The 23,247-nt window shown below is 47.6% G+C and overlaps 1 protein-coding gene across 1 annotated transcript; it reads left to right on the top strand.

Moving 5' to 3' along the window:
* Positions 1–297: 297 nt before the first annotated feature.
* CPLX4 (complexin 4) lies at positions 298–23,234 on the top strand (the record flags this gene model as incomplete). The annotated part of the gene is made up of 3 exons (XM_082667744.1): positions 298–464; positions 5,881–5,968; positions 23,007–23,234. The coding sequence occupies 3 exons, from the start codon at positions 298–300 to the stop codon at positions 23,232–23,234; spliced, it is 483 nt and encodes a 160-aa protein (XP_082523870.1).
* Positions 23,235–23,247: the final 13 nt, after the last annotated feature.

Genomic DNA, 23,247 nt, shown 5'->3' with positions numbered 1-23,247 from the left:
TCCCCTCTGAAATTAGCTTAGTGTATTAGTTCAGAAAGTAGTCGGTTGCGTCTGATCGTACGCTTTAGGAATCTGAACCATCTGCCTCTCTATACTAAGGAGTTCACCTCTTTAATCCAGCTTACAGCGCACAAACCACTCTTCTGTATCATTATGCCCTTGAATAGATGAGCCTGTGCGAAGTCCTCTGCTTTTAACTGTGTTGCTGTCGTTGAAGATATTTAGAGGTTTTGTGGGGGTTTTATTTCCTTCAGGTTTTGTCTGAGTTCTTGGTATTCTTTTTCTGGGGCAGAAACAATGGCTTTCTTTATGAAAACTATGATAAGTAGTCAGGTAAAGAATTTAGGACTTGGTGGCAGGTCTGAAGAAAAAAAAGAAGAAGGAGGTACATCTGATCCTGCCGCAGCTCAGGGGATGACTAGAGAGGAATATGAGGAATACCAAAAGCAAGTGATCGAGGAGAAGTGAGTACATGCAACTTCCTTTCCTTTTAAAAGCACAAAGAAATTCATTCTGGCCAGACTGTCTTCAGCTCCCCAGTTTCTACCTGTTTGCTCTTTAGATGCCTTTCCTCGTGCTGTTTGCTTCTAACCTGAGGAAAGTCTGTTCTGCTAAAGTGAACCATTTCCTAGCGTCAGCAGTTACTATGTCCTACTTGTATGAAGGGAAATGAAAACTACGAAATAAATCTGCATGTTGTCCTGAAAGCCACTGAACACTTTCTGATCCAGACGCATTTTAATTGACCTCAATTGTTCAAATGAAAAACTGTGCCTAGATAACTTTACAGTCGTCAGGAAATTCACCCTCCTAGCAAGTAGAAAGCTTTCAAATTGTGAAAATTCAGACTTTGCACTTGGAAGAGGGCCTTAAAGAACATAGAGTACAGTGTTCTTGATCTTACATGTGCAGGAAAAAAAGCCTAGAAAATACGACATGACAATTATGTCATAAAACTTGGCTTCTCAAAGACTGAATAAATGTGTGGACTGCCTATTATGAGAAATTTAAAGATGGAGAAGAGTACAACAGTGTAATGAATGCTCATGTATACCTATGGCATAAAGCTGACAGTTGACATTTTGCCATATTTGCTTATAGATGATCATCTGGTTAGATCATAGATAGATACATGGAAACGTAGACAGATAGAACTATTTTTAAAGTAAATTACAGACATCACGATACTTTACCCCTAGATACTTTGGCTATATACCTCCAAAAAATAAGGACATTCTTCTGGCTATATAAAATGTAATAAAAATAAAACAGTAACATTTCAGTTGGGTATTATGGAATGTGAATATCACCATTTTTTCACTGCTGAAGACTGATCTTTAAATAAGTGTAATATAGATGTAATTTTTTAAAGTTTAAGGTAGAATTAATTTGAGTCTTAATAATCAAATCAACTGAGTATTGAAGCATCAGTCTTGAAGTTCAATGTACATTGTATGTTACAAAAGTATTTCTTTTTGCCACCGTGGCTGTTTTGCTAATGATCAATTACATAATAGTTGCCTGGGTCCTAGATGATTAGAGGTGAAAGGGTTAATGACCTGGAGGAAACTAAGAAAGCTTAAAAGCCTGCATTTAATGGAAACCTTGTCTATTGTATTTTTTCCTGAAAGAAATTGTGACTTATACAACTACCTAGAATGTATTATGCTTGGCTCTGCGGTAAATTTAAGATCAGTTTTTTTAAAAAAATGCAACTGCAAAAGTAATGTTTGTGCTAAAATAATACTTAGGCAAAAAAAGGCATCATTCCTTGGCATGTTTTAAAAAAAAAAAGAACACATGTATAATGAAACAGAAGCAGAATAGCACCAAATGTTCTCAGCTCAAGGGGCCCAATAAAAAGAAAATGGTCAGAAATATAGACTATATACCTGATATTAAAATATCACTCAGTATGTCCCAGCAATAAATCTGGTCACAGATATGGCATCTGTTTGATTAACTAATGACCTTGTTTTACTTAATTTTATATCTGGACAGATGAAAGACTGAGATAGTCAAATGGCATGGTCAGTCAGTGGATTGGGTTGTTTACCAGCTACTCAGGGGTGTGTGTGTGTTATACATTTATGTGATCAACCAATTTAAGCAATAGTAGCAGGACGATGAGGCTGGCCTGCTTTCCCATGGCAAGAGGCATGACTTCCTGTCCATTGCTTGAGTTTTCAAGAGCTTCATCACCTAGAATAGAATACAACATAAAGAAGTAGGCATCGGGGAACTATACTCAATATTTTGTAATAACCTATAAGGGGAAAGAATCTGAAAAAGAATATGTATATGTATATATATAAAACTGAATAACTTTGCTGTACACCTGAAACTAACACAACCTTGTAAATCAATTATACTTCAATAAAAAAATAAAATGTATAAATGAGAGCAACTATTACAGTGAAAAAAAAGATGATTCCAAAACTTGGAGTCAAGAAATAGAAACCAGTTTAGCCACCTGAAAATGAAAACAGGGAATTTATTTTAAGGCAAATCATGCTTCATGCAAAGATGCTTCAGCAAACCCATAACAGAAATCCCCCCAGGCCTCATATGTGCCTGAACCAGGACCAGAGCATTGCTGGGAAGCCACGAGCCCTCGTTTTCAATCTCTTGCCGTGGCTTCCACCTCAGTACAGCTGCTTTGTTCTTTTGGGGCAGTCAGCCCTCTACTTGGTCCTCTGCCCCAACCACGTGACCAGTGAAAAATGGCAGCCGACATCCCCCGAATTCACCCATTACAGCTCGAGCCACACTACTGGTCTGTTTCTCAGTCCCAAACCCGAATTCCCAGAGAAGAAAGTCCATTCATCCAGCTTGGTCCAATCCTGTACAGCCAGAGGGCGGGGCCAGGTACATAAATACAGCCTCCAGTAATGCACTTCTTTGGGCAGCTGGGAGAAGAGGTGGTGAATGTGAGCTTCACAGACGTCCCCGAAGGTGTCCACTTCTCTCTGGATCATCTTGAGCAAGGGAGCCCACTTCAAACCAGCACCATCACAAGTCCAGTTAGGCCACCCGCAGGGCATTATGGAAATCCATACCCTACCTTGTTTGAGGATGCCTCCCTCCAAACAGGGAAGGGAACACTGATCCTAAGTTGGGGCTTAGAAGGTGACCTTGTTTATTTTATTTTATGTTTTTAAATTTTTACTGGAGTCTGGTTGATTGACAGTGTTGTGAAGGTGACCCTGTTCAGCTTGTGTAAGAATCGCCGAGGGAGTTTGTTAAAAGTGTTGCTTCTCAATTGTGGGGCTACGATGGAAGCAGGGAGATCATTTAAACGGCCAGGGCCTCTCCAATCAAGTGGCCCGGCATAGTATTTATGATAGAGAAAAGTGGACAGGCCATATTCACCGTTTCCATGCCGGGCAGTAGAGGCCCAGGGAGATTGCTGAATTCAAGAGTAGCTGATTTAAACAGTGCTTGAGCAAAATTAGTCTTCCAGCCAGTGACATGCTGGAGCTGACCTACAGCAGCGTGCACTGACTCATGAAAGCTGACTGTGTTCATCTCTCCGCAATTCCTCATTCAGCGACATCAAGTTGATAGTTTGAAATCCGCCTGGGTGGGAGTATTTACACCATGGAAATTGGCAAGTTCTACAAACAGCTTCTTTCCCCAAAGAGCTGGTTGTGATACGTTTGCCAGCACACCACTGCTTCCAGCTCTTTTGATAGAATACTTTAGTCAACAGACTGCTATTTAAAGAATCACTGCACAAGATACGGTATGGAGTAATGGAACATTCGTGAAGCTGCTATAGTTAAAATGAAAGGCATGGTTATGAGAGATGCTGGGAAGGAAAAGTCTGCCAGACTTGGTGGTTTATAAATGGCAACAATGGGAAGAGAGGAGCAGATGTGTTTTCTCCCCTGGACGAAGGCATCGTTTCCAGAACACATCTCTCTTTGGTAAGATTACAGAGAGAACATTTCACAATTGGATTCCCTGCCGTATGTTTAAATGTCCCTGCTTCAGCTGTCAAGGATTTCAAGTGCTTTTTAAAAGTTCCACATTATTGTAGCTCAGAGTTCTGAATTCTATCACAATTTATTGGTGAAATTAAATGAACAGAATAATAACTGAATCTCAGACTCTCAGTCACTGAGTGTAACTGTCTTGTGGAAACACAGCTCTACAGAGATCTGAAGGAGAACATCCTTTAAAACTCAAAACTGCGGACTTCCCTGGTGGTCCAGTGGTTAAGACTCCACACTTCCACTGCAGGGGGCGTGGGTTCGATCCCTGGTCAGGCAACTAAGGTCCCGCATGCCGCATGATGTGGCCAAAAAAAATTAAAAACTCAAAAATGTCTTCCACTTTGGGAATGTTGCAGAATCAAGGCAGCATGGGTGGAGACGGACCCAGACCTTAAATAGATACATGGAAAGTTCACATAAGCGTTTAATAAAGGGCATCAGGAAAGGAAGTAGAAGGAGATGCTAGGGGTTTGCTCCAAACATTTTTTTCCATAAAAATAAGTGTTCTGTAGAATTTAAAACTTAGGTCCCAGGTACAAACTATTATGTATAAAATAAGCTACAAGGACATATTGTAACACAACACAGGGAACATGGCCAATATGTTATAATAATTATAAATGGAGTATAACCTTTAAAAATTGTGTGAAAAAAGGGGGAGGGGGAAATTCCCTGGCAGTCCAGTGGTTGGGACTCTGTGCTTCCACTGCAGGGGGCACGGGTTCAATCCCTTGTCAGGGAACTAAGATTCCACATGCCACATGGTACGGCCAAAAAAATAAAAATTGTGAATCACGATATTGTACACCTGTAACACAATATTGTACAGCAACTATATTTCAATTTTTTTAATTTAAAAAATAAGTAAAACTTATGTCCCAAGAATAACACTCAACATCCTTTGTCATCAGCTCCTACACCTAGCATTTCAGAAGAACTAAATGTGTTAACCCCTAATAAATACAATAAGAAACAAAATGATTTTTAAAATGTAGCTTCTCTCCACAATGCAGTCGGACTGGGAAGCTGCATTCTTTTTTTTTTCCAGTTTTGTAAATAAAGTTTTATTGGAACACTGTCATACGCATTCCTTTACATGTCATCTTATGGCTGCTTTTGTGCTACAAGGGCACAATTGAATATTTAAAACAGAGACACAGGGCCCACAAAAAATCTGCAATATTTACTCTTCGGCCCTTTACAGAAAACGTTTGCTGACCCCTGATCTAGAATAACCCAGGTCTGATTTTTGCCTACTCTTTTTTTTTTTAACATCTTTATTGGGGTATAATTGCTTTACAATGGTGTGTTAGTTTCTGCTTTATAACAAAGTGAATCAGTTATACATATACACATGTTCCCATATGTCTTCCTTCTTGCGTCTCCCTCACTCCCACCCTCCCTATCCCACCCCTCCAGGCTGTCACAAAGCACCGAGCCAATATCCCTGTGCCATGCGACTGCTTCCCACTAACTATCTACCTTACGTTTGTTAGTGTGTACACGTCCAGAAGCTGCATTCTTAATGAGCGCTCCGGGTGATTCTGACGCTTGTGGTCTCAGGTTGTACTTAGAGAAACATAGTGAGGTCGGGTCTACATCAGGAGTAATCACCCTGCCCCTCTCCCGGGGTGCATCAGAAAGAGATTCCCAGAACTGAGCTGTCTTTGGGATTTAGGGTCTGTACTGAGTTATGATAGTGGAATGACAGACAGAGAGGCAGAAATTTGGGGATGTAGGAAAAACTCCCCTATTTCCCATTTGTCTGCCGGCAGTGGGAACTAAGAAGGTGTGTCCCAGTGTCTGGCTCCCCTGAACAGGGGCTGGAATGGCCTTAGCTCTCTTCGTCCTTTGATCCTTTATTCTATTCTTTTACTTTTAGGATGGAAAGAGATGCTGCCTTTACACAAAAAAAGGCAGAGAGGGCGTGCCTCAGAGTTCACCTCAGAGAAAAGTACAGACTCCCAAAGGTGAGACACTCAACACGGTAAACATCCAGTCATTTTTTAAGTAATAAGAAATGGAAAGTGTTTGATTATCAGGAAAGGGTCACACTCATGGGTATATATATACACACACATAGATGTACATATATATAATACATAAATATATTTATATGCCGTAATTGTAATTGAGGTATCTGATATAGTGAAAATAGCATTGAACTTGTTCATAAAAACTAGATTCCAGTCTTTTAACCTCTGAACTTGCATTTCCTCTCAACAAAATGGAGTAATACCTGTTTATGTAAATTTATCTAAAGACTATAGAACATCTATATATAAATGCACAATGGGGATAATCATCACAGCTGACATTTCTTGAGCGCCTTCCTAAGTGCCAGGCACTGTTCTAAGTGCTTGGCACATATCAATTCATTTAATCCTCAGGACAGTCTTGTAAGGTAGGTTTCTTAGAGGAAACAGAGGAAGAAAGAGAGTAACTACCCTCCGGCCAAGGGCCATGCTGCCAGGCAAAACAGAGCCCAGGGTCTTAACTTCTATGACATTCTTCCTCCACGTCAGAGGAACAATCTCTTCCTTCCTTTTGGAGATGATGTGGTGGTGATGGTCGTCACCGAGCACCATCTTATCCATCCTGGCTGAGAGGACAAACTCCTGTGGGCTTTGGTCAAGTAGCTGGTCTCCAAAAGTCATGGGTCTGACTCGTAAACTAAAAACTGCTTGCAAGGACTTCCCTGTGGCGCAGTGGTTAAGAATCCGCCTGCCAATTCAGGGGACACGGGTTCAAGCCCTGGTCCGGGAAGATCCCACATTACGCGGAGCAACTAAGCCCGTGCACCACAACTACTGAGCCTGCGCTCTAGAGCCCGTGAGCCACAACTACTGAGCCCACGTGCCACAGCTACTGGAAGCCCATGTGCCTAGAGCCTGTGCTCTGCAACAAGAGAAGCCACCGCAATGAGAAACCCGCGCACCGCAACTAGAGAAAGCCCGTGCATAGCAAGGAAGACCCAACGCAGCCATAAATTAATTAATTAATTAAATTTAAACAAAAAACACTGCTTGCAGTGCCCTCTACTGCACAACTGTTTTGACTTTGCTGCCTGGGAGGTGGGAACAGGATATGTTGACATGACCTGGCACAGGGCTCGGATGCACTGCTCCAGGGCTTGTATCCAGGGGTGACCAAGGGCCTAGTTCCCTGCTCCCGACTCGCTTCTCATTTCCCCTACCTGGGGATCGCCCAGCTCCTCTAAATGACTCCACCTCCACCTTCTGGGTTGGCTGTCCAACTCCCCCTTCCAGAGGGGCACCCTCCCTGAGAGAACATCTTCCACCTGGAGAAGCCAAAGAGATCCTTCCAAAGCACATGGTCTTCTCGCAGGGATGAGAGCCAGCGGGCTGGGCGGTTTGGAAAGTGCAGCTAAACCAGTTGCTTCAGTGGGTGCCCTGCAGATCCCTGGGAAAACTGACTTCAGAAGCTGCAAGCTGTAAACAAAGGGAGCGAGCCCATTGCCCAAGCAAGGTCACTGCTGAAGCCACTGAAGAGGTATAGAGCCCCGCGCCCGGGAGACATTGATCCTAAGACGGACGTGCTCACTGAGGGGGGAAAACTCACAATAAAATTTAAACTCATGTTCATTTGCAACCAATGAATTTCGAAAAGAGTGCCTTGCTGTTTGCCCACCTTATTCCAGGTTAGTACTTTTTCCCACCGGGACTGCATTTTGGGAGTGTGGAGCACTTCTAACACGGTCCCTCCGCTCCTGTTGCCTGAATTTTCTGAAGCTCCCTGGGATGGTTGGGCTGTGTTTAGCAATGTGGCAGCAGATTCACGCCACTCAACTGAAGCCCCGCCCTCCCGCCTCCCGCCTCCCGCCTCCCGCCTCCCGCCTCCCGCCTCCCGCCTCCCGCCTCCCGCCTCCGGTGCATCTGATGAAAGCACCACACATCTCGTTTGGAAGGAAGCAGAAATAAAGTGCACTTGCGTGCTTGCGCACACACCCCCACACACCATCAACTGGCTGTGTCTCTTCCAGAAAGGTGGGGCTTTTTTGTGTTTTTTAAATTTTATTTACTTTTGGCTGCGTTGGGTCTTCGTTGCTGCACGTGGGCTTTCTCTAGTTGCGGCGAGCAGGAGCTCTGCTTCCTTGAGGTGCATGGGCTTCTCATTGCGGTGGCTTCTCTTGTTGCGGAGCCCAGCCTGTAGGCGCGCGGGCTTCAGGAGTTGTGGCTCGTGGGCTCTAGAGCGCAGGCTCAGTAGTTGTGGCGCACGGGCTTAGTTGCTCCGCGGCATGTGGGATCTTGCCAGACCAGGGCTGGAACCCGTGTCCCCTGCATTGAAAGGCGGATTCTTAACCATTGCGCCACCAGGGAAGTCCCAAAGGTGGGGCTTTTTAAGAATACATATATATCTGTTGTTGTTGAGGATATATTTTTGACGACTGTTCTGTTGTTTGGTGAAGATATAAGGAGAACTGGCTTTCAATTCTGGCTCTGACATCTGCAATCTCAGATGGTTTTTTAACATATCTGAGCCTCCGTTTCCTCATCTATAAAATGGGGGCAGTGATACCTACCTCCTGAGGTCTTTGTCTGAGATAATAAGGTGTGCCTGACGAGGCGAGTGCCTGATGAGTGGAAAGAGCTCCATGGGTGATCACTCTAATTGCTGTTATTATCTCTATGCACAAAAGTTTTATTTCTTGATAATAACAACCAGGGGTCTTGGAGGCCTGGGGTGGGCACACTGATGTTTGTAAACAAGGCAAGAATTGGAGGTCCCTGAACCACAAGCATCTGAGCTTTGTTGGTGAGCCCACGGTCCTGCTCACCTCAGTTCTCAGAGGTGGACACCTTTGGGCTTTGTAAAATGAGTTTGATGCTCTTCAGAGAAAAAATAATTCCCAAATCTCTGAGCCAAGCTGTCCTTTGAAACAAGAGCCTTTCCAACAGAAACTATGGGAAGAGGGGAGAATTATAGCCACATAACGTACAGATTCATACGCTCCCTGGAGCGATAGTGACTCTATCTGCACAGGCTACTGCTCCCTAAAGCCAGCTAGAGGAGGGGGACCCCAAAGAAATCTATACATGGTTAACGATGGAGCCCAGTGTCTTTTGTTGCATGGGTTACTGCTGCCCATGTACCCATTTTTCTACAGCTGTTTCAAATGCACAATGCATGAGAGCCCACCTGATGTTTTCATAGACCCTGAAGGAGACCTTTGAGTTCATCTAAGAATCTAATGCCGCAGCCTCACTTTAGACCTGAGGAAACTGCAGGCAATGGGGGATGGGGGTAGGGGTGCTGTGGCTAAGGGACTTCGCAAAACCCCACAGCTGTGGAGTGACAGAACCAGGATTGGAACTTGGGCCTCTCAACCACACAAAAGAGCATCTTAACACACAAAGGGATTTGGATGTAGCTCCTTCTGGCTCCAAGGTCTCTGCTATTTCTACTCTTAATATTTGAGATGTCCCAAAAGTTTTAGAGTGGTTTGGAGTTCCATGTGGTTTAAAATTATCCTGAGACTTTGGGGGAAACCGGCACTGCTCACTATTTCAGCAAAGTGTCGCAGAATCCATCCCCCGGAGGACCAGGTGCATCACTTTTCCTGCCCCTGTGTCAGCTAATGGCTTGACCAGAGACCTGGGAGTTGCTGACGCAGTTCCAACACAATTCAAGTAAACAGTGATAGTGTGACTTGAAAGCATTCCACGTGTCATCCTTCACCGCAGAGTTTACTTTCTGGTGGAGGCCTCCCTAGGGCGCTTTGTAACATGGCTGGATTTCGTAAAAATGGATGCTACACATAATGTTGCGAGACTTTGCTTATGGTGTGAAAAACCCCAACAATACAACTGCCTGCTTTTTTGTAAGCACATGGATATTCTATCTAATCCAATGTGTACTATTCATAACAATGGTAATTAATAGGAAGAATGCCATAAAACGTCACCTGGATCATACTCTGCCTTGTCCAGTTCTCACCAGATGTGGCTGACACCCCAACCTCAAGGCAGGCCTCGGGCTTGGAGTGCAGACCTGCCCCACTTCCTTTGCCTTGAGTGGCTGTCACAAGTTACATGCTCTCCTCCCACCCCTCTGAGGCACAGGGTACAGGGGGCCTTCAACAGCACCCATGGCTGGAAAGGGGCAAGGAGGGACAGACACTTTTCCCAGGCCAAGATCAGCCCAAGGGTGGCTGCTTCCTGTCTGTGCAGACAGGTCACTCCTGTCCAAGCCAGATTCTGGCTTTGGTGTGGTACTCGTGGTAGGAGCCGCTGCCCGCACAGGGACAGGAATCTGGGTCCTTCCAGCTCCCTGGTGTCCCCAGACGCAGCCACAGGGAAATGCACCCGGGCTGCCCCAGAAGAACCACCCCTCAGATGTTCTCAGTTCTTCCCCGGGGACTGTGTGCTGTAGCAAGGGCCGTGGTGGTGCTGAGGAACAGAAATAAATTTCTGGACATGACTTTTTTTTTTAAGTCCATTCTTTTGATATTAAGGACCAGATTGTGCATTTTGTTCTAAAGCGGTCGCTGCACTAGCGAGCCTGGAAAGGCCTGGGGGGCTCTGCTGTGAGCACCTGTCACGAAGCAGGAGGTGGCAGCCCACTTGAGGGACAGTGGCCGGTACAGCCTGGGAGGGCAGTGTGAGCAGCAGGATCCTCCCCTGGCACGCTGGGAAACAGCTAGAAAACCAAGCGTTGTAGCTGTCTCCGCAGCAGCCAGGATGGTGAGAGATTTTAAAACGACTGACTGTAATTGAGGAAGCATTGAAGGAATTGGAATATTCAGCCTTGAGAGGAGATGACTTTGGGGAAATGACGACCATGGGGGATAGTCATTTCCCAGGCCCAGAATGTCATGCTTTGGTTCTAATATTTGTATCAAGCCAGCTTCTCTAGAGGGACCCATGCTGCTGGCTGGTATGGAACTGGCTGTAACTCTTAGGTCTTTCTTTAATTATTCAGAGGAACCCTTCATAGTGGAACCTTTAGAAAGCCTTCTGAAAAGCATGATGGGAATATAAGTGGTAGGTTTTCATCTCCTAGTTGTTCCAATAAGGAGCAAAGAGGCCCAGGAAGGCCAGGCAGTGCCCATGGGCATCACTGTGATTGGGAAAGGCCAAGGCCATGGCAATGTGTACAGTGAATTGGAGGGAAAGGGATGAGGGGCTGGCTGGTCAGTACTAGACCCTTATGGCAGCCTGGACAGGGCTGAGGGTGGCCTGGGCCAGCGAGGAGGTGGGGAAACAGATTCCCAGGTCATTCCTTGTGTCCCCTTCATGGGGCTTGCCATCTTGATTACTGCACTTATCGGATTATTCATCTGATTACCACGATTAAAAGGTGGTCATCATGGTACATATAGACAATGAATTGTTATCCAGCCATGAAACAGAAGGAAATCCTGCCGTTTGTGACAACACACATGGACCTTGGTGACATGATGCTAAGTGAAATAAGTCGGACAGAGAAAGATCCAAGGAGATCTCACTTATACGGAGAACCTAAAAAGTCCAAGCTCATAGATACAGAGAACAGGTTCGTGGTTGCCAGAAGCAAGGTGGCGGGGGGGCGTGGAAAAAACTGGGTGAAGAGGGTCAAAAATACAAGCTTCCGGTTAGAAGGTAAATAAGTCCTGGGAATGTAATGTATAACATGGTGACTGTTTAAAGAAAACAAAAAAGGGACTTCGCTGGTGGCGCAGTGGTTAAGAATCCGCCTGCCAGTGCAGGGGACACGGGTTCGAGCCCTGGCCCAGGAGGATCCCACGTGCTGCAGAGCAACTAAGCCCATGTGTCGCAACTACTGAGACTGCTCTCTAGAGCCCACGAGCCACAACTACTGAGCCCGTGAGCCACAACTACTGAAGCCCGAGCGCCTAGAGCCCGTGCTCCGCAACAAGAGAAGCCACCACAATGAGAAGCCTGCGCACCGCAACAAAGAGTAGCCCCCGCTCGCCGCAACTAGAGAAAGCCCGTGCATAGCGACCAAGACCCAACGCGGCCAAAAAAAATTAATTAATTTGATTTTATTTTTTTTAAAAAGGTCATCAAAAGACATGAGTAGGACAGACATGGTATCGTCATTAGCAACGACCATGACCTCAGGATAGGCGGGCACATGGGAGAAGCACACACTCCGCCCCTTCTTCTGGCCTCTCTAGACTCTTCCCAGGGCAGGTGTGGATTCCTACACTGCCGCGCCGCTTTGGCTGCTTGGTCCCAGGGTCTGAGCTTCATTTTTCTCTCTCTTTTTTTTTTTTTTTTTTTTTGCGGTACGCGGGCCTCTCACTGTTGTGGCCTCTCCCGTTGCGGAGCACAGGCTCCGGACGCACAGACTCAGCGGCCATGGCTCACGGGCCCAGCCGCTCCGCGGCATGTGGGATCCTCCCGGACCGGGGCACGAACCCGTGTCCCCTGCATCGGCAGGCGGACTCTCAACCACTGCGCCACCAGGGAAGCCCTGCCTTTCTCTTTTTATTAAACATTTTTGATATACAGAAAAGCACATATCATGGGTGTACACTCAATGCATCATCATGAAACTCATGCAGATCAAGGGTCTTGCCCAAGGACTCAAAGTTCCCCTGAGCCTCTTTGGTCTTTTCCCAGTACTTCTTCATGCTCCATTCTTCCCCCACCCGCTCCAAACCGTGTGTCTCCACCCAGGATGGCAGACTTGAGAACTGAACACAACCGTCTAACAAAGAAAATGGTGCTGGGCGGAAAGCAAGGCTCACCAGGACCTTATTGGGCTCCTGATAACAACCTTCCCTCCCCTCGTGGTTTGCAGAATCCTCAGCCCTGGTGCCGTCTTATAAAATCCATGTTGGGTAAACAGCCGAACTAATACTATTAACAGCCCACAGGCGGTTGGACACATTCACCAGGTCCTCCAGCTAACGAGGGGGGACCCCTGGGGGCCTCATTCACAGTTCCTCACGGTCACTCGCAGCGGTTACATAACCGGCAGGAGCGGATTCTGGGCCCGTCCCCTCACCCAGGCCCAACGGAGAGCGGATTTGAGGAAGATGTCTTCCCAGGAGCCGTCAGGTCTAATGAGGATAACTGTGTCACATTTTGGAATTAGAACTGTATTTTCTAAAGAAATTATTTGGCTGGTGTTTCCTGTGAAAAAGAGTTTCAGTCGATTGCCGACGGGGCAAAGGAAATGTGGCCTCTGAAAGGAGGAGTGTAGCCCTGGTGTCCGGCAAACAGCACAGGCCTTCTCTCCGGGTTTATTGTTCACCGTCAAGGTCACCCCCGTTGGTCGTACCCTTGTCTTTTGATGGCCACTTTTCACTCATCACATAAGGAGTCAAATAAATGCAAGCATCAAATCACAGTAATCAGACGTGTTTGTGGGAAAGTATATCCGTCGTGAGGACGTTCACGTCCACCCTTATGTTGGTTTCCTCTGGTTTTCAAATTCCAGGTAATCAGGGGACTTCAACTGCCTAACGTAACCCATGATGCTCATGTTAGATTTGGGTCTCATTCCACTAATGATCGTCTGTCCTGTGTCTTCAGCGTTTCCTCCCTATGGGCCTCTCCTTTATAAAAGAGGTCAAGTCTCTCCCAACTAAAGCAAACAGCACTTTGAACGTGGCTTTCTGGGCATCTTCCTAAATTACTTGTTCCCACTGCTCTGCCGAAGGCTGCCTCCTGCCGACGCTCGGCGGTCGGTCTCAACGCGGTAGATGGTTCCTCTCTTTCCTTTGGGGACCTCCTCCTGGAGCAGCTCTTCCTGGGGCAGAAATTTCTTTGCCTCCTTTAGCTCATTGCTTCCTCCTTGGAGCCCTCTCTCTCCTCAGCTTCATTCTCCTTCTACTGAAACTGTTCCTTCTCTGTCTCTTTCAAGGGTTACCCTTCCCCTGACTGCCCCCAAATTTCCGAATATCCCAGGGTGTTTCCTCCATTGCCCTTTGTCCCACTCAAGCCATCACATTCTCCCTGAATGGCTGAGTCTTCTATTGCTTTCAGCTGCCACTTAGGTGTGTGTTGATGACTCCAATCTATCCCGCCTTCCTAGACCTTCTCCCTAAATTTCACCGCTGCGTCCACCTCTGCTCGGGCACCTCTTAGCTCGGATCCAGGACAGACACCGATCCTCCCCCAGCCCTGCGCCTCCTGCAGGCTCCACCTCCACCGAGGGCTCCCCCACAGCACTCCCCCTGGAGTCACCCTTGCCTCTTCCCTCCTCCAGCCCCACATAGAGCAAAGCACCAGGTCACCGTCATTTCACCTCATAAGTCATTCTCAGCTCATCCCCAAGTGCAGGGCTCGTCACTTCTCAGCAATTTTACTACAATACGTCAAGGAGATCGTTGACTTTCTCTTGCTTCCCTCAGAATTGCAGTGAGGTTTCCAAAATGCAAACTGATTCTGTTCCTCCCGTTTTTTATATATATATATATTTTTTAATTAATTTATTTTTTATTTTATTTATTTATTTATTTTTGGCTGCGTTGGGCCTTCGTTGCTGCGCGCGGGCTTTCTCTAGTTGCTGCGAGCGGGGGCTACTCTTCATTGCGGTGCGCGGGCTTCTCATTGCGGTGGCTTCTCTTGTTGCAGAGCACAGGCTCTAGGCGCGCAGGCTTCAGTAGTTGTGGCACGCGGGCTCAGTAGTTGTGGCTCACGGGCTCTAGAGCGCAGGCTCAGTAGTTGTGGCGCACGGGCTTAGTTGCTCCACGGCATGTGGGATCTTCCCAGACCAGCGCTCGAACCCGTATCCCCTGCATTGGCAGGTGGATTCTTAACCACTGTGCCACCAGGGAAGTCCCCTCCTCCCCTGTTTTTATAAAAAAAAAAAAAAAACAACAACGAAGGTTTACCATGACTTTTCAGAATCAAGTCCAACCCCCCTGGCCTGTACACCATGATGTGGCTCCTAACTTTCCAGCCTCACTTCTTGCTACCCCTCGCCTGGACTATACTACTCTCCTGCTTCGCGTCCCCTACACCCTGCTCCCTGTGACCTCTTTCCTTCCTGTAAGACGTTGGTCTAGTGCCACTTCCTCCAGAAACTTCCATGACCTCCCTCCCCTCCCCCTCCTCCATGCTCGCGTAATACCTGAGTGCATGTCTCTTATGCCATCTTTCCAACCTGAATACTCTCACCTGCTGGATTGTGTGCTTCTTAACAAAGGGGCTGACGTTTTGTCTCTGTCATCAGGGCCTTGCATGGTGTCTGACATGTAGAAGCTGCACACACACACATGCACGCACACACACACACCACGCACACATACATATGCACATACTACACACACACACACACACACACACACACACACACACACAGAAGGTTTGCTGAATGATCGATGTCATAGGGAAAAAAGGAAAACAGAAACACACCCAAAGTATCAAAAACAGCAGAAGGAATCTATCAGCCATAAGAGTTACATTAAAATCAAGTTTCATGAAAAGAACAAGACTGGATTCGACATTATGATTTTGTATAAAATACAGAATTACTTTATATAATAATTAAGACGTCATATTTTTTTGCAAATAGCAGTAATACATTTTAAATAAAGCCACAAGATTTTTCTCTGAAAACAAAGGTGCCCCTCTTTCTAGCCAATTCAAAATGTATATGTAAGTCAAGCCAAATTAATAAGAGAAAACAGTTCCACAATGAACCCTAATCCTATTAACAGAATTGTCAGTCTAGGTTAGTCATTGAAAAATAATGTCATGCTCCCTGCTGAGCTATACGATTTAGTTACACCTGGTGTTTGTCTGCTGTATTAAGGGCATCGTTCACTCTGAACAAAGATGAAGATAGAAGAAAATCTATCAGTAGAGTTTCTTTAAACGTAGTGCATTGAAAGCTCCATTAGAACTGAATTTGAAAGTTGTCTCTAACAAACAGATCGGATTTTGTGAAGCTTTCTTCGCCCGCCTTCTTCAGATCAGGAGCTCTCAGGGCTGCCTGGCCGGGTCCCAGACACTGAAACCTCCTGCTTCTGAGCAGCTGTTTCTGGTGGCAGCACAGGGAGGCCATCAGAGGCCCATTAGGGGCTGTCCCTTCCCGCTCCTCCCTTTGCTGCCCTAGTTCAGTTGCTCCTTTTACTCACGCCCTTGAAAGAGCCGTGGATTGAAGGTCCTGGGGGGAACCTGGGAAGGGAAGAAAGTCGTCAGATCTGGATGTGTCGCTTAGCCGCACTTTCTCACTTAATCCTCACAGCCACCCTGGAAGGTAGGTAGATATCATCTCCCCTTCATAGATAAGAAGAGTGGCTCAGAGAGGGAATGGGACTTCCCAAGGTCACACAGCTGGTAAATGGCAAGATTCAACTCCAAGCCAATCCGACCCACTGGCCACATTTTCCTGCGAGACCTGGCAGCAGGGCTGGTTTCTTGTCCCCTAACAAGCAGAATGACATTTATGCAAGTATCTTCACCTCCCAGGACCTCGGTTTCCTTATCTGTAAAGGAGAGGCTTGGACAAGTGGCCTCTAAGAGCTTCTTGAGTCTCTCTGGAACGTCTGCGTAAAGGAAAGAAGTTTAAGATGTACACAGTGGGGACATTTCATCCCACGAGGGGCCCTGTGTGTGCACCCTCTCAATCAAACATTAAAAACTGACGGCTGGGAGACTTCCCTGATGGCGCAGTGGTTAAGATTCCGCGCTCCCAGTGCAGGGGGCCCGGGCTTTGATCCCTGGCCAGGGAACTAGATCCCACATGCATGCCGCAACTAAGGAGCCCGCCTGCGGCAGCTAAGACCTAGCACAACAAAATTAATTTTTTAAAAAACTGAAAACTGTATTCGAGGAGTCAAATCCACAGCCTCTGTCCCATTCTGGGTGTGCTGAGGGCTCTTTAAGTAGCTAAAGAGGGAAAGACGGTGTGGTATAGCAGAAGTTGCAGCTAGCAAGCCCGGGACAAGGTCTCAACACCAACTCATGCGTTAGAATCACCCGGGGAAGCTTTTTAAAAACTCTATTGCCTGGGTCTCTGCCACAGATCCCTAGAGCCAAATATGGGGGTGGGGCCTGACCATCGTGGTTTTCGACACTTTACAAAGGATTCAGAGGTACAGAGAGGGTCGAGAACCACTGTCCCCAGGGAGAAAACATAAACTCAGTTCTTCAGCAGCATCTGATCAGAGCAAGGATGAGGATTTCTGCTGAAGCCTAGCCCCCAAGGGCCTCACACCCACCTCCCTCCTGGTCCAGCCCGAATTCCTCCTTACTTTCGGCAAAGCAGGCCATGCCCCCTTTTCCTCTCTATAGAGGCGTTTTTTGACTGGCTGTATCCTTCGATCTACACCCCACACTCCCAATGTCTTGTAAGCTCCAGCAGGATGGGAGCCAGGGGATGCTGTCCCCTTGCCTAGGGGCCAGCGTGGCTGCCTCACTCATCACCAGGACAGTGAGGGGTGGTTTGTGAAAACAGGTAACTGCTGACATTGGAGATCCTCAGAAATAGGTAAAACATCAAATATTAGATCCACTCGTCCACGGGAAAGAAATCCATTAATCCAGCGGTTTGGTATCCTGTGGACCAAAAATAAGGAAACAAAGCAAAATCAAAGCTACCTTGTATCAAACAGACTGGTGTGTGCTTGTACACCAAGCTTGACTGACTGGACTCTTAAGTGGTAAATACTCAGCCTTTTGATCATATAACCGTGTAAGATAGTTTATCATCATATCTCCAGTTTGGTACAAGATGAAGGCCAGTTTATCAAGATGAGGATGTAGGAAGTCTGAATCCAGCGTCGTGCTTACCCTTCAGAGAAAGGTCAGAAATCAGTCACAGGGAATAGCAATGCAGGCTACGGGGCTATTTAAATAATGGGGCATTCAGCACTGGCAATTAAGATTATAAATCTGGTTAAAAAGCAAGAGATTAAAACTAATTCTGGTCAGCCAGCATAAAAATAATTAGCTCTTAACTGCATTAAACAATAGCGCAAGTTGATAAGCTTTCTAGAAAAGAGGAGGCTTCTGAAACAGAACCCCGAAGAATGAAGTATAGCCTATAGTTCCTCTTTCTATGCTGGTTCACTTCACTTTTTCCCTCACTCACTCACTCATTCATTCATTCATTTATTCACCTACACCACGGTTCTCAGCGCCAAACTTCCCCTCCCTCCCTGGAGCTAATTTGTATTGGCTGTAACTGCGTTTGTGCTCGTGGGCTGTGATGAGGCATTGCTGCCTTTTCCTGATGCGTGAACTCTGTCAAAATATTCCTAGCATTCCCAACCTGGAGCAGCAGAAAGTCAGGAGAAGACTTTCCTTGTGTGGATGGTAGACAAGGTCCTATCGGCAGGGTGGTTTGTCACGCAAGGGAGAGACAAGGCCCAGGGTCCACGGTATAAATCCCATAGACGGGCCTGAATTGCTTGCTCTGTCCCGATTTTTTCCTTAAGGGCTGGTACTCTTCCACCCTCTCTTTCACTGTGCACGCCTTCTTTCTCCCAGGGATCCTTTCAGCAGGGATCTTGACGCCGTGCTGCGCTTTTTCCTCTAAAATATTAATAACCACAGCTACTGTTTGTCCAGAGTGGAGACGCTTACAAGGCCGTTTCACAATATGTCTCGTTCAATCTGCTCAGTAATCCTCTGAGGGTCCCACCTGGTGGGCATCAAATTGTAAGGTGACTTGCCCAAGGTCACGCAGTGGGCGAAGGACAGACCCGGTCTCCCGGCTCTAAATCCCACAGTCTTCCCACTGTCATAGCCGCCTCTGCAGGATCGGGGTCGGGGTTGGCTGCAGCTTTTTGCAAAGGGGAGGGACCCTAACCCTTGGCCTGTCCTAGGTCTACAGCTGACCCACAGTGCTAATGAGTCCGGGAGTTCAGGGTTGGTTCCAGAGGACTTCATTTTGTCCTCTAGACCTGCCTGGTTGTCTTACGCTTAGTTACGATGCGCCCAGGGCACAGGCTGCAGCCCAAGAAAATTGATTCCAGGACTAGAATCATCACTTGCAGCAATGGTGCTTTGATGCACAGTCAGTAGCGTTGTCCTTCCAGAAGGATGGTGGTCACAGGACTCTCTGACCACAGCCATTGACCACACCCAGTGCCGCCCTGAGGCCGGACAAACAGCACCACCAGCCCCCGGCCCTGTGCTTTAGAAGACGCTCCTCTGTTCCTCCACCAGCCACACCTTCACAAGGGGTGAGAAGTCTGCGGCCAAAGGCACAGGCCTGCCCACACCCCTCTTGTAGACCACACTCTGGCTGCCCAATGCCCTGAACTCCCTGCCTAAATGCATTCTGGGGCCTGCCCAGGCCTCTGCACCAGGTCTGTCCTCTCGAGGGTACACTGAGCTGCTGGCCTGAGTACCCCTGGGCCTGAAAAGTAGGGTGGCGGTCTGCATACTGGAAACCATACACACAAGCTTCCCATGGAAGGATGGAACCAGGGACTGGGGAAAAAAGAGGTACAGGTCTAAGCCAGGGACCTCTGTCAGTATTTATCCTCTGTGTCCCACAAACATTAGGGTGAGCCTGACAAGGGGTAAGGGGAGCTGGACCCTCTGGGCAGGTTTCTCCCAAAATTGAGGGCCTAGTGCTGAAAGGGAAATGAATAGGCCCAGTTTGCTAGGAACGCTGAGCCTCTGGAGTGAAGGTAGGGAGGGTTCATTCCCAGGCCAGAGGTAAGGGGCCAAGAGAGCGAGGCCTTCTGATGGGGCTGAGCACCACGTGCAGAGTCAAGACTATGCAGTGCAAATCCCCCTCCCCCTCCCTCTGAAGGTCATTACATTCAGGAGTATCTACCTTTAATTATATATAATTATATATATGCTTAATATTTTCCAGATAATTCAGTTATCATTTAATTACTCTTCTGTAACTCTTAGGCAAATAACATAACCCCAATTTATAAATAAGGAAATAAAGCTCAGAGAGGTAGTGTTAGGTGCCCAAGGTCACACAGCCTGTAAGCGGTGGCAGTAACCTTCATGCTCAGGTAATCTGATTCTCAAACCAACACTTGACCTCTAGGCTGCACTGCCTCCAGCAGAGCGTAAACATAAACAAGTCAGTAGCTATGAAACAGAGCTCTTGACAGTAGAGAGGGCCTGCACATTCAAGTGTTGTTAACGCTGCTATAGTCCCTGACAACGGGCTCACCGAGTCATTCAATAAACATCTATTGTCCGTGGCGACACGCCAGACACTCCGCTGGGTTCTGAGACTTACTGATGAGTAAGTTACAGCCCCCTGTCTTCAAGGGATGTGGAGCGGGGCTTCTTAAACTTTAGCAAGCACCAGAATCACCAGGAGGGCTTGCTAAATCACAGATGGCTCGGCCCACGCCCCCAGCTTCTGAATCAGCAGGTCTGGGTGAGAATGTGCTTTTCTAACAAGATTCCAGGACATGCTGCTGTGGCTGGCCCCGGGACCCCACTTTGAGAACCACTTGGCTAGAAGTTGTGCCGACCCAGATCCCCTCTGTGAGTTGGGAGGCAAAGTGGAACCCCACTACCCTCCCTTCCCTGGGCCAGTGGAAGAAGGTAAAAATAAACCCGAACTGGTCCAAAGCGGCAGAGGCAGAACACTGAGCTGCCTGGTGAAGAGGGTGCTGGGGAGCACCGGCCCGGGAGCCCTCCTGAGTGCCTCGGGTCTCTTTGGGCACCAACTGGCTGGCTCGCTGGCCCTTTGGCCCCTCTAGCTGCCTGTCCCTCCAGGCCCCCAGCAGCTACTCTCTCCATGTGCAGAGATCTTATTACGAACAAGAGGGGCGGGGGTACCAGAATTCCCAGCAATGCCTTTGCAAATCGTGTATGTGTGTGCAGGGGTCCCACAGTTACGTGAACTGAGAATCACCAGGAGGCCCTGCTTTCTCTCCTGTCCCTGTAAAAATGCCCTGAGGACCATCCTCAGAGGGATGCCTCAAAGGGCAACCTCGAGGGAAGGTAAATAAAAAATAAACAGAAATGGAGGATTGGCTGGGAGCCCCTGGGGATTAACTAATTAATCCCCACACCAGTTTGACGAGGAACTAATTAATCCGTTAAGCGCCTTGAGGGGAAGAGGCCTGGCCAAGTGCACAGAGAAGATTCTCTCACCTGGGGAGTCCACACTGAGAGTCGCCATTCCCAGGGGTCTCCAGGGAGGGCCTGGTGAAGACCACGCCGCCCAAAGGCATCCTCGTCTTCTCAGCATCAGAAGTCGGCCTCCCGAGGTGGGGAAAGAAAGCAAGGGAGTAAATACGAAGAGGGAACTCTGTGGAGGGCAGGGCAGGTAATCTAGAAGTTTCGCGTTGGAAGGTGAGCCGCTGAGCTCCATGACCGCGTGTGGACAACACAAAAAAAGAGCTCAGAGCTGCTGAACAGGATCGGCAGAGACACCACGTCAGATCCTTCCAGACAAAACTGAGACTTCTCTCTTGGGCTGGCTAACTGCCTCTGTGAAGCTAGCTCCACTGTGTTTGCAAAAGGAAAATAACTGAGCAGGGGCCAGCGATGGGGGAACCTGTCCATCACGGCCGAGCTGAGGCATCCACCCTGGTGCCTCACATCCTCATCTGTCGATGGTGCCCTGGGGCTGCCAACATGATGGCATACCCTGCCCAGAGGGGGTTTTTACAACCTCATCCTGAGCGAAGTTCACATTGTTTTTGCCTAAACTGAAGTTTTCTGGGGGGAAAATATCAAAAGTCCTTTGCTGCATTTTGTAACAAATTATGTCAACTTTTAATGTTTAGAATAAATCTTTTTGAGTTAAAAAAAAAAAAAAAGTCGGCCTCTCAACCTGTTTCTGGAGCCAGGCTTGCTGTCACTTTACCCAGAGAACCAAATAAAAGGAGCTCTGGGGAAAGGCTGTGGTCTCCAGCCTCTCGAAGGCCATCGGAGAAGTCTGGAGCTACAGAGCATCAGAAGTGGGGACTTGGCGGGTGCCCAGATCTTTCTCCAATCAAATCAATGCAGTCTGCTTAAGACTGAGATGATCATTTTGCCTTTGTGTGGATTTTCATGCCCTTTGGTAACTAATTCCAGGCTGGTCACCACATCCTTGAGGTGGGCCCTACAGTCTGCTTAGATCTTTCCCACCACTTAGACCACAAGATCACTTAGATCTTTCCCGTCATTCGCTTTTCTGGTGCTCTTTTTAAACTTCTGTGTCCCCAAAGCCCAGTTTCCCTCACGTCACAACCTCAGAAATTTATATCTGAGACCTCTCAGAAAATTATATCCAAGAGCAGTCATCTGAGAAAGGAAACCCTTGCCTTTCCCAGAGAAACTTTTTCTCTAGATTCTTCTCTGTTACAAAACAAAGGGCTCTGCAGCCTAAGGGTAAAGGGATTTCCGAGGCCAGGCGGCAGGAACTAAGAGCTCGTGGGACAGCCACAACTAGGACCACAAAAGGAAATTGTAAGGCATCGGCGACATGCAAGGCTAGACGGTGCTGGACGATTCACTTAACAAGCAGTGCGCCAGACTCGCTTCAAGGTGATAAGGATGTAAAGTTGAGTTTGGGGCGATTCTGTGTCTAGTAGAAGGGAGGGAAGGGGCGATGGTTAAACAGACGTTGCCCCTGAAGAGAGATGGCTGGATCGAGGGAGCACTGTCTGGCCCTGTGAACCCAAACCCCACCCTCCAGAGTGGGATCCCTGAGTCACAACAGCCTGGGGCTGATAGACAACAAAGCTTGCAGAGCTGCCCTGAGGCGGAGTTGGTTAAACTTTTTGGGCATCAGCACGATAGGAGAGGGATTCTTCAAATGCAGATCGCTGGACCCCCACCCCGGAGTTTCTGATTCAGTAGGCCTAGGGTGGAGGCGGGGAATTTGTCTTTCTAACATGCCCGGTCCAGGGACCACACTTTGAGAACCACTGTGCTAGAAGGTTCCAATCGACCCAACTGCAGTGAAAGGTTGGGGGGGGGGGTCTCAACCGGCATGTCTGGCCTCCATAACTGGTACCAGGCCCAGGCTCTGCTGCGAGGTGGCCAAATGTTCCATTCCCTCCATCCATCCGCAACAGACCTCTATCTCCCTGCTGCTTTCAGGATTTGTGTGTTTGTTTTAGAATGGCTTCTCCATCTCCGTGTTTGTTTTGCCGCACAGAGTGAAATGGACGAGAACCAAATCCAGATGGCTGGAGATGATGTGGATTTGCCCGAAGATCTCCGGAAAATGGTAGATGAGGATGAAGAAGAGGAAGAAGATAAGGATTCTATTCTCGGGCAGTTACAGAATCTCCAGAACATGGACTTGGATTCCATCAAAGAAAAAGCCCAGGCCACCTTCACGGAGATCAGGCAGACAGCGGAGCAGAAGTGTTCTGTGATGTGAGGGGCAGGGCAGG

The sequence above is a fragment of the Grampus griseus genome (genome assembly GCF_964374135.1).
Source record: "Grampus griseus genome assembly, chromosome: 12".
Lineage (NCBI taxonomy): Eukaryota > Metazoa > Chordata > Mammalia > Artiodactyla > Delphinidae > Grampus > Grampus griseus.
The sequence above is the reverse complement of the archived record's forward strand: the minus strand, read 5'-3'. Positions and strand labels throughout refer to the sequence as shown.